This window comes from Leptonotus elevatus, chromosome 12 (assembly GCF_054856555.1).
Source record: "Leptonotus elevatus isolate MCC_2025b chromosome 12, RoL_Lele_1.0, whole genome shotgun sequence".
Taxonomy (NCBI): Eukaryota; Metazoa; Chordata; class Actinopteri; order Syngnathiformes; family Syngnathidae; genus Leptonotus; species Leptonotus elevatus.
The window spans coordinates 21,132,593-21,145,151 of record NC_141250.1 but is presented as its reverse complement, the minus strand read 5'-3'; the positions used below and the strand labels follow the sequence as shown (position 1 = coordinate 21,145,151).

The 12,559-nt window shown below is 41.5% G+C and overlaps 1 protein-coding gene across 5 annotated transcripts in view; it reads left to right on the top strand.

Moving 5' to 3' along the window:
• The window catches only part of LOC147164998 (histone deacetylase 4-like), a 105,054-nt gene that overhangs the window by 29,837 nt on the left and 62,658 nt on the right, over positions 1-12,559 (top strand). The window contains exon 1 of one of the 5 annotated variants that reach the window (XM_086091161.1): positions 10,939-11,180. The exons of the other annotated variants lie outside the window; for them this stretch is intronic. Coding sequence (XP_085947287.1) covers positions 11,177-11,180 — 4 coding nt within the window. The 5' untranslated portion in view covers positions 10,939-11,176. Of the gene's footprint in view, positions 1-10,938; positions 11,181-12,559 lie in introns of those variants that run through there. 5 annotated transcript variants of the gene reach the window in all.

Sequence of the window (12,559 nt, the reverse complement as noted above, 5' to 3'; positions counted from 1 at the left end):
TGACATGTGTCCACCCTGTCATTTTGAAACAACCTGCCACTGGAACAAACCTTCCAATGTTTTTAGTGGCATTTATACTTTGTATTCAATTTTGTCGTTTTTGTCATATTATGTGTGTTGTCAAGTTGAACATGTCCATTCTGTCATAGTGAAATATCAGAAGATATCAGAAAGCTTTTAGAAAATCCAATATTTTTGTGAAACAGGTATGGAGTCAGCTTGCTAACTGAATCCACCTTGTGCTCAGTAAATGCTAACTTTAGCCCAAAAATGCATAGGCATGCAGTACCTTCCATTCATTTGGATGAAAAAGTGGAACGAATGATATCCAATGGAAAAATGCCACAAAAAAAGGAACGCTTCCAGCATTCCCACACTACCTGTAGCTGAAATGGTTATGTGTAAAACTCTAATGCAATGTTCAAAGTTAGTTGACGACAGTGATTGGATTCCGAATGTCGCGTACTATTGACGACTTGACAATCGTGCAATCGTCTGAAACCAACAGAAAGCATCTGCGCCTTTCTGTCACATCAGAATCATTTTAACAGCCAGCCCAGTGCCTTCCTGTCCAAAACGTGAACGTGGGTTGGGGCATCTGTTTGTTTTGCCGAAAGCGCATGTGACATTAGGGCAGGACCTCAAAACGGGAGACCACAGACAAAAATGTGTGTGTTTTTGTCTGTGTGTGGTTTTGTCTTTGCTACATTGTGGTTGCCCATACACGCGTGTTTTTCCAGGTTTAACTACCATTATGGGGACCAACTTGAAATTGTGGAGACAATTTGGTGGTCACCATGAATTTTTGAAGGTCAAGACTTGGTTTTAGAGTTTAGGTTTGAATTGTGTTGAGGTTAGGGTAAGGAATGGGGGTGGGCAATCATTTTTGATGGTTGGGGTCAGGGGAAGGGGCTAGGAAAAGCGCCATGCTAATGAGATGTCCCCACGATGATACAAAGACAAGTGTGTGTGTGTGTGTGTACGCGCACCTGCCTGTGAGAATGCGATTGTGCGGCTTAAAATACACTTTTGCCACATGCCAAAAAAGCTTTCTCCCACTCTGCACAAATTAGCAGCAGCCCACACGCTACTGACACATAGCGAGCTATCAGAGCACAGACGCTGCAGCGATTGAGGAGGAAGGCGGGCAAGGTGGGAGAAGAAACTCGACAGGCGAGAAGACAGCCACACATCATTATTTTTTTATTATTTATATATACGATATACAGGCACATTTTTATGTATATTTTGTGGGAAAGTCAGCTGATATTGGCGCAAAATGTACAGCAAACCGCCGTCTCCTCACGGTTCACTATTTATAAAATCATCGGTATAAAGGAAATATGTTGAAGAGAGACTTATGGAAAGTAGGGATAGACCGATTATGGGCTGGGTCAATATTCAGCATTTTGACCAATATCGGCCATTTTGAAGAATCATATGGTTGATAATAAATCCATTTAAAAAAAGTGGAACTAACTTCAGGGAACGAATTACTGGGAATTAAAATTTTCAGGGATGTTGCTGACTTAAGTTTTTATTTAACTTTTGAAGACATGCTAGTGCCGCTGGGAGATCCCTGAACTTTTTGCTAGTTTTTTAAAACAAAGATGTCCATTGACTAAGATTTTCTTTTTCTTTTTTTTTTACTCCAACATTTTACGAACCCTAAAGGTTGCTCAATAAACACATGCTTAAAAATTCAAACAAATTTAGAGCTGGAGTTTCTATTTTTTCAAATTTTGATGCCATTACTTTAAGTAAAAATGGATATCGGCTCCAAATATTGATTATTGGCATCCTTGACTACTAATAATCGGTATCGGCCCTGACAAAACCGTATCGGTCTATCTCCAGTGGAATGCAATATGTTTATGTTGTCCTGTGATTTGCATGTGTATGACGGTGCTACTGTTTTAATGTAAAGCAAATTTCAAGTCCTGATATCGGGTCAAAACGAAAAACGAAACAAAACAAAACAAAAAAAAACGGGGCAAATTGGTGAACAAGTCACTTAACATGCAAATTGGCTACAGTGCAAGCAGCCATGTTGTGACAGGAATTTCGCTTTCCCAGCCAAACCAAACGGAATATCTGTCGGCAAGAACACTTAAAAAGAAACAAGCCCAACTTAACTAACAGCTGGCAAGCATCCCGGCCCACTGAGCCGAGTGGAGCGAGCGGGAACCTCGTGCGTGTTGATGTGTGCGAGTTTCAGAGCGTCGCTCACAGCTGCACAGTGTGTCAATATTTGGGATTATTGTAAGTGACGCAGCTTGTAAATGGAAGGAGCAAAAGGACGCCTTTGCAAATCCGAGCGGCTCTCGTGCAACTATTTACAGAAGCAGAAAAGTCCCATGGCTCATTTTGTCACATTTCGGTTTTGTGAATGAAGAACTGAAATTAGTGTCAAATGATGGTGATCCACTCTATGGTGACTTCTGCCTCACTGGATTCTTTTGAGGGACTTTCTGTGAATCAATCGTTGATTCACCCCCCCCCCCCCCCCCATATGACATTAAGATTAAAATTAGGTTCATATTGATTGAATTTCATTCCACCGCTACTTTTTCCGTCCAACTTTCGCATCCCAGCTGACCTCGATCGTCACCTGCATCGTTTAAGCACCTTTTTTTTGGGATGACGCAACCCTGTTTGGTGCACATATGATCACCAGGAGGCCCGCGTTGCCCTCGGGCCTCCTTGCCAGATCTCCAGATGGGCTCACAGAAAGCCACCGACACACCCACACACTCCCTGACCTGGCATGGAGCTCCGTGACTGATGCCAGTTTGGTGTAGGCAGCATTCAGTGCTAGCTACATCTTGTATGCACACAGACATATACTATATATATATATTAGTATATATATATATATATATATATATATATATATATATATATATATTAGTATATATATATATATATATTAGTATATATATATATATATTAGTATATATATATATATATTAGTATATATATATATATATATTAGTATATATATATATATATATTAGTATATATATATATTAGTATATATATATATTAGTATATTAGTATATATATATATATATATATATATATTAGTATATATATATATATTAGTATATATATATATATATATATATATATATATTAGTATATATATATTAGTATATATATATATTAGTATATTAGTATATATATATATTAGTGTATATATATATATATATTAGTGTATATATATATATATATTAGTATATATATATATATATATTAGTATATATATATATATATATATTGGTATATAAGCAAAATTTAAGGTGTTCTGATACAAGGCTAAAACTTTTCAAAACAGTGAAAGATTTGACTTCCAATGGGAAAACACGGCAGTTTATCACTACCTAATTATAGCCGGAGGTTGTGACCTTCATGGCAACACACGCACGCACGCACGCACGCACGCACGCACACACACGCACGGCTGTCAGAATAATGGCAACCGAGCAGACAAAGTAGGCTAAAACATTGTTTGCTCTCCTGGAAGACAAAAACAAGTCTGGCTCAGAGCACTCCGCCATTCTTACTAGACTATAGTGTGTGCGTTTGTGTGTTAGGGCTGGACGATTATGGGGTTGGGGTGGGGGGTATTGGAATCACAACTATTATTGATTAAGCTGGTGATGTACCTTAAACAAATATTGATCTCAAAATTACTTTTTATTACCACTAGTGGTCTATTATAATTTTTTCTATGACTGTAACAATACTGGCAGACATATTCTTTATCCTCTGCGAAGAGCTGATATTTACTGCAGTTTACTGAACTATTGTGACCATTTGAAATCTGATGTTTTTGAGTTACAAGCATCGTCGTATCTCAAGGCACCACTGCATTAGCTCAAGTGTGCCATCCAGTTGTGTTCAAGTTATTTTGAGGCAAATTCAAAAGCAAAGCCTGTTTTTCAGTACTTCATTTACAGTCATGTATTTATTTGCTACGTTTGTCAGTTGTTGTTTTTTTCAGACATCATTTCTTAAAGTGAAGGGTCCCGACAATTTTGCCCACATGTCATTTTCCGTCTGCTCTTTGGAGATTTACAGCTCTTCTACTAGCAAACTAAAACGGGGGGAGGGGGGGGGGGGTGATGCGAGCGCGCCATATGTCCCAGTAATTTGGTCCAAATGTGAACTGCCGTCACTGGCACGATGGAGTGAGTGGCAAACCTCTTCTCCACCGAAAAGTCAAATCAATGCATTTGATCATATTTCTACCTTGACAGAATGGATGTCCTCGTCACTTTCCCGACTGCCTTCATGATTTCATTTATGTTCGTAAACATTCCTGTAGCAATTATCTTGACAATTTTTGGCACTGAGAAGGCTCCAGTTGGCCGTCATATTTTATTGCTCTTTCAAAAAAGCAAAACAAAGGAAATGTGACCTGCCGTTTCCTTTTCAAACGGAGAATGTTGCCCTATGCCAGCACATTATTGATTTGAAATGGTCGCCAGGATGCTTGAGGTTTCTGGTGTCAAAAGTTTTATCACCCCCTTCTTTCCGTGCCCAACGCTCGCCTTTCCCAACCGACGATGTCGCCTCATCTCCGTCCGTACCGCTCGTCTGCACTTTTTTTACCGTTTCTCTTCTGCGTGTGTGAATGTTACGCGGAGGCGTGCCCTTGTGTACATTTGACTGCAGACATTCCTTCGGCCCTCTTTCACTTCCTCTGGCTTGTTAATGCAGAGGTGTGCTTTGTAAAGGCTTTTAAGAGCCCAAGCAGAACCATATGGATGGCGAGCCGTCTTCTGGAAGCAATCTATAATGGATGACCACTTCTGGGTTCCCACCTTTTCGCTTTACCTTCCTAAAGATTTTGTTGGACCACAGATGCCACTAGGAGCACGTGCCGAAGGACAGAAAGAGGGTTTCTTTATAGCTGATGACCGCTAATGTCTAATGGCCACCAGCTATATTTGACCACTAACCCAATTTGGAGAACGCATATCTTGAACTCTTCTGAAATTCATCACTCAATATGCAAGTTCTGCTAATTGCAATTAGCTCATCCACCGAGTTACGCTGTTGACAGCCGTTTTGTTGTTGTTGTTGTTTTTTTTGTCTGAACTTTAAGATCCACAGTGCTGGAAAAGTGGTATGTACGTCTACAACTCAGGACGGAGCACCTTTTTGTTTTTTTTGTTTGAAGCTACCCGCTTTTCAAGCGAATACAATTATTGGGTTGGACATCACATTATTGAATGAACTTAAAAGGAACCCAGACTGTCATGCCAAGTTTTGCTCTATATTATTTATTTGGTTGTTACTAACATAACTATGAGATTCATTTTTCAAAACTCATTTCCAGTTGAAAGCATTTTGTAGCAATGTGAAACGTTTATAAAGAAAGCAAGTTAAGCCTGGTAACGTTCCTAAAGAAACATGTGACACCCTCCCCCACACCGGGCTCTCGTCATTCACTGGACACATTCAAGCGTTTTGATCGTCCCTTTAGGGACAACATGTATCTTTTCACAAAATAGCTCATTTTCTCCTTTTCTTTTAAATTTTCGCTCAATGTCACTCAAATGACATTTTTTTCAAATGGCGATTACTAAAGAAGAAGGTAGAAAGATCAATTTTTTCTAATGAAAGAATAGAACAAAATTTTTCATTTGATACGCAGCATGTTTGTGTAGTCAAAGTACACAATATTCCGTTTGCCTTGAAAAATGAGTTAAAAGGCTACAAATCGGCTGGCGCTGTTGGGGTTGTTTTTTTTTGAAAACGCGTGGCAGTAAAAGAGTTCAGAAGAATTGACGTTCCATAATTAACCAATATTAGATTGAATTGAAGTGAATGGAATCAGAAAAAAATCTAAATTGAATTGAAGTGAACTCTTGTGACTCAAAATCAAATGAATTGAGGAAATTAGAACCGATACCCAGCCCTAATTCATCCTCCATCATGAGCTTACATCTAAACTTCACCGACAAGCTGGGCGAGACCCTCTTACAACCTACTTGACGGATATATTCGTCTGCGGCAGTGAATGGTTGGAGTCCAGTTGACCAATAGAAATGAAAAGTTCAAGCGAATGTTCTGCCCAAAACAAAGTAGTCAACTGCGGATTTGCTTGATGACGTCATGTCCATTCAGCTTTCTGTCTTGTAGTGTAGGTAGATTGCTATTGTCTGCTGTCTGTGCCTTTTGACTTTAGAGATGTTGTACTCAAATCCAAACGGGTGCACAGGGGGCACCCGTACGAGTGTAAGTGCTTGGAAAGAAACGGGGAGGGCGGGGGATGCCGCCATCATCACTGGCAGCTAATGGCCCTCGGTCTGTTGCAAGCTCGGCACCGGCCCCGGAAGGCATTACCATGGAAGGAGAGGACGTAAAATATGAATGAAGGGAGTTCCTCGCTCAGGAACAAAACAATGTCTTTTTTTTCAAAGATGGGCCTGACTTGAAATAAGATGTTTTTGTGTTTATTGAAGTGCATGCATTTGATGGGCAATGACAAGCCGCAGTTTGGCAGATAGCAAACAATTGTTCAAAAAGGAGGCTTTGAGTTGTTAATTCAACCAAGAGAGTGACGCATTATGTATTTCAAACAAGCACATAGCCTTGCTGCTAGCTAAATGCTAACCCATAATGGGAAATGCCATTGATGGGGTAATGACTAGAATGAACGTGGCAGTGTAATGTTAAAGAACAGATATAGAACAGATAGAAGACATTTTATTTCAGAAATGTCAAGTCTCAGCAGGCAACATCAGTGGGACAAAGAGCAAAAAAATGGGGGGGTTGACGAGAGTGTTGTGAAGAGCGTGCGTGTGTATTATAAATAACCCAAATCAATAATAAATGACACCGTAGCTCACGTTTTTTTGGAGCCCCCGCTATGTGATTCTCGGGGGACGCGGATGAAAGAAAATCCTCACCTTCCTCTTCCAGTCTCCATGCAGAGGAAGACGAACTTAATGTGGCGCAAGATAAAAGTTGACATTTTGGACCCGTTTTTCACACGCGGGACTAACTTGTAGCTTTATTTGTGTGTACATTACGAGGCCGACGCCGCGCATGATTTATTCATCAGTCCTGTCTGCCACGCTGCGTACTTGGACATGCCTTGAAATCATTATGCTGCATGCATTATTGAATGCGCACGCACGCACGCACGCACGCACGCACGGCGGCTCTCATGCAGATGACTACATGAGATATTTATCTCAAATATGCTCACTTAGCGCCTTGTCTGCTTCTCTTGCCGGGTGATGCAAATAACAGCACAAGCCTTCTTTCACATGGACTTTTTTTCTTTCCTTTTTTTTTTTTTTAACTTTATAGCCCGGCCCACAAATTCAAGTCTTACAAGTTCCATTTTACATCTTATTTATCGTATACTGTACATAGTTTCTTCAATTTATGATGGAGTCGTACGGCAGCAAGGTAACACGTATAAATATGTTCTATTTTAAGTATTACCATGCTACCAAATACATTTATACGTTGTTGTTCTTTTAAGCTAGAGCATACAGAAAGCTTTGATGCAGCCTCATAACTAAAGAGAATGCTTGAAGCAATTGTAGTTATTACAAAACGGCCAGCAGGTGGCAGAAGAGTATAAGGGATCAACCAGGGCCATGTTACAAAAAGCTCGTTCGTTTTAAACAGATTTGTGAATAATGATGAAACTTAGCTATATTCTAATGCTATTTGCTGCAAAACAGAAAAAGATAGAAAAATACTTTATATATACTACCGAATGAACTGAGCCCCCCCCCCCCAAAAAAGACAAAAAAAAGACAAATACTTTTTTTCCTGATGAAAGAAGAGACTCTAATCTTTCTTTTGATAGGTTCCATGTTTTAATAGCAATAGAACACAATATTCTGTGGGCCTTACAAAATCTGTCAAAATCCAGTGAAACAGCCAGGAGCGAAGGAGGTTGCTTCAGTGAAAATGAATGAGTTAATGTTTTGACGCTGCCACATAGATGCTATTCTTTAGCCTGTCTATGGCGTTTTCCGCTATATGTTAGCATTACGCTAGTGGACGTAAAGGCAAAGTTATGTTTGTTTTAAATACATGTTAAATTATCTTTGTTTTATGTTTAGTTTGACTGTAAACTTTAACTGGGAGTGGCACCAAACAGCTTGAAGCCTTTTTTTTGGGGGGGGGGTTAAGTATCTACCAACTGCTGCTTGTGAAGTGAGTCAAGTGCGCTGCCACAGCGATCGAATAAGAAATCAACACAAAAAAACGGCCGAATTACGGCTCGTATGTTGAAAATTTCAGATCCCTCCTGTCTCAAGGCACGTGCCCACTGATCAGCTATTTGGTTGGGACATGCATATTGGAAAATGGAAGTGAAACACTGATTAATTAGCCGGGGTAGCCGTTCCCCACGCATATGAAGCACTATTACGGTAACATTCCTCACAATCAATCAAATTGTTCTGTATTGCTAGATTATGCATTACCTCTGCTAAGTGCAAATCACTCAGGGTGACAGGTTACATAATGTTACATACAATACATATTAAGATGGGGGGAGGGGGGGGGGTATATGCTTCATGACTTCACCAGACCCAGCACAGTTAATTTTCTACCGTGATCGCGCCAGATATGATGGTTGGTCTCACGACAATATATTCAATTTAATTAAAATCATGAGGCTAACTATTAGCAAGCTAGCTAGCCACACAAGTGAAATTATAATGATTAAAAATTATTATTATTTTCACATGATGTCTCCATAAAATGGGGCCTCATCGGACAAACTTGACCGTCAATGACCCTTTAATAAAAACTACGTCTCTAAATCTCATCAATGAATTTATATCAAATCTACACATAAATTCAAGGTGCATTGAAAGGCGCATAACTTATCCGCACTGATCTTTGACCACGTTTCCAATGCACGAGTGTTTACCCTCGGAGTCGGTTTGGTCGCTCCTCCGCTGTGTCGGGTCATTGCCCTCCCCCAACGGGGTCGCTTCCCCGTTCTAAAAATGAAGAGGGAGGTTTGCGTACGATTTGGGCTCTTATCAGGGTCATGAAGCTTAGGTAAGGCTTTGACGTCAGCGGCGCACATCATGCTGATAACCGGCCCTTTTTATCGATGCCAGGTGTTTGTGTGTGTTTACCCATCGTCGAAAACCTGCCAATCCCGGATTCTTCGCAGGACTTCAAAAATAGCTCCGAAAACACGGGAAGGCATGAACTTTGTGCCCAAAGCGCACATATGTGTACACGCGCACACAACAGCTACGCGAAGATAAGATCAGCTCAGTATCTGGAATATTTATAGTTTACAAATTGCCAGATTTAACAACAAATGAGACCAAGATCATTCATTTCAAAACCATTCCACCTTTTAATGCGACTTATACGACCATTGAAAAAAAATGAACGTGTTACAGCATCCTCATGATTAGGGTCTGTTTTTCATCGCCTGAAAGTGAAGGTGGAGGGAATTATGAAGAGTTCCAAAGAGCAGTCAGTGTTTGCACAAAACCTTCAACAGCACAAAACCTAGAACACCTGAATTTTTATTTGCGGGTAATCACAGGCACTTACGGATTCAAGGGAAACATGTTGGGTGTGAACCAAATTGATGTCGATATTTGCATAACAACTTTAGTGACCAAACCCAAATCTTTTTGAAAGGGGAATTAAAACATAACATCTGAAATAATGTGGTTGCACAAGTCTGCACACCCTTTAATGACTGGAAAGAGTTCAGAATTAACCATATTCAAACACTTTTTAAATGAGAGTCGGCGCACACATGCCACCCTTTAACTCATTCACTGGCAGCCATGTTCACTGAAGCAACCCCCTTCGCTCCCGGCTGTTATACTGGGTTTTGACCGATTTTGCGAGGCCCACAGAATAGTGTGTTCTATTGCTATAAAAACATGGAACCTACCAAAAGAAAGATTCTTTCATCAGGAAAAAATATATATGTCTATCTGTTTCTGTTTTGCAGCAAATAGCATTACAATATAGCGAAGTTTCATTATTATTCAGCTTGTTTGTAACATGGCCCTGGTAGATCTCTTTTGCTCTGCTGCCACCTACTTGGCGTTTTTATAATAAATACCATGGCTTCAACCGTTGTAGCATAAAAACACACACATATAAATACGTCTTTGGGGCATTTAAAACATTTAAAATAAAATGGATTATACATTTTTGGGAGCAAATGAGTGCCCCTGATCAACCACATAATGAACTTCAGATGTTCTAGTAGCCTTTTTATAAAAAAAATTCTCAAGGAAGCCTGAAGTTTGCTATTTGACATTTGGAACTGTTCATAATTCCTGTCCCAAGTTTCATCTGTAGAAAATCTGAACCTGAACTACAAATCTGACATTTGATGAGGGGGGTGTGTACACTTTTGATATTCAGCGTGTGTCCCCTTTTCAAAGGAAGAAAAAGTGATCCGAATATTGAAAGGCCAGGCCGTGGCACTCTCGTCAAGTTATCCTCACAAAAACGGTCTGTATCGTTGGGTCTGCTATTGTGCAGGAGGAGTGTTGTAGCTTTGGATAGACAGAAATGCGTGCGCGTGCGTGCGTGCGTGCGTGCGTGGAAGAACTGACACACACACACCGACAATGAAGCGTCCCCAAATAAAAAGCAACGTGGGTCAAATCTGACAGGCGAGCAAGGAGAAAGTGACTCCCGGACGCCGAAAGGAGAGAGAGAGAGGAGAGAGAGAGAGAGAGAGAGAGAGAGAGAGAGAGAGAGAGAGAGAGAGAGAGAGAGAGAGAGAGAGAGAGAGAGAGAGAGAGAGAGAGAGAGAGAGAGAGAGAGAGAGAGAGAGAGAGAGAGAGAGAGAGAGAGAGAGAGAGAGAGAGAGAGAGAGAGGGCGGGGACCAGGCAGTCGGCGAAGAGAGGGAGGGGAGAGCGAAGCAGCCGGAGGGCAGACCCGAGCGAGCGCGTCAGTGAGGGAAAACGGAGACAGGCGAGAGACACCCAGAGTGGGAAAGAGCTCTCTCTCTCTCTCTCTCTCTCTCTCTCTCTCTCTCTCTCCCCCACTCGGAAAACAACATTTGTCTGCTGTGGATTTTTTTTATTATTTTTTTGCGTACTTCCCAGCTGACTTCAGTTCCACTTTTTTTCGGTTTTTTGTTTTGGCTCACACACCAAAGGCTGACTTTTTTGCTCCGAGGAAGCGCAACTGATGGGTAAGAAGAGGCTCTTGTTATTGTTATGCATGGAATGGAAGTGGGTTTGAAATACTCGCTCAGACCTTCCCCCGACCCTCCTGACTTGGCGTGTTTGCATCGCGCCAGAGTGGATGTGGACTCGATCTGTGCTCTTCTTGCCGTTCTTGCGTTGCTGCGCGTGTGTGATCTGAACCGTCCGCGCTCGCGCTCGCGCTCTCGCTCGCCTTCTCTCGCTCGTGTGTGTGTACATGCTAATTTGCTGCGTGGGTGTGCAGGCAGCCTTGAGTAGCGACAGTGTTTATTGAATGGTGTCCTGATGTACGGAGCGCCGGGCGGCGGCATTGAATTGAATGGAACAGATGGCAAGAGGAGGTTGCATCTGTGCCGCCCAGAAGCTTATTGTGCTCGTGGGTTTGGCGCGTGTGCAAAAAAAAAAAAGTTTGACCTCTCGTAATCTATCAGAAAATATTGCCCCTGTTTGTTTTGCTCAACATAGATGCCAAAAAAAGTTCCGGAATTTTTTTTTTCCCCAAGCACGGTGAATGCGTATTTAGTGTGTGCCTCACAGTTCTCGGGTTGAGGGTTTGATTACCAGAGTTTGCATGTTTTTTCCAGGTTCATTGAAGACTCTAAACCAGAGGTGGGCACACTCGGTCCTCGGGGGCCGGAGTCCTGCAGGTTTTGGATGTTTTCCCTTCTCCAACACAGCTGATATATGATCAGCTCATCAGCAAGCCTCTGCATAACCCTGCTAACGATCCTGTTGATTGAAATCAGCCTGTGTTGGAAAAGGGAAACCTCCAAAACCTGCAGGACTCCGGCCCTCGAGGACCGAATTTGCCCACCTCTGCTCTAAACTGTCCATTGGTGTGAATGTGACAGTTTTGCTGGAACCGAATAGTGTCCTTGGGCAAGATGCTGAAAACGACATTACCTCCGGGTCAGCATTGTCAATGAGAAGTTGCCGTCACTGGCTAAATAAAGGAAATTATTATTATTATGACTTAGACTAACTTGCGCTCTTACTTACAAATGTTGTGAGGTATAAACTGTGGCTTTTGTTGTTTTCTGGTTGTGTTGAACAAGACAGCTCTGAGTAGAGGGGGGGGGGGGGGGGGAAACAAGTCGCACTATACTCGCTGACGCACTCTCAACAGTCAAAACACACAAATACAAAATGAAAACACTCGCAAGGAGCATGTAGAAGATGCTAACACTGAACTCACCACGTAGTAAACAGCCAACCCGATTACGTTGCCAGCGTGCGACCAGTCAAATGTGTTGTTGTCAAGCGTGGTTCAAATGACAATTCGCACTCTGCGGTTTTATTCATACGGCACATTGAATACGCAAGACAACGCAACGCGACCAAAAGTGCACCTGACGCCTAAAATTGA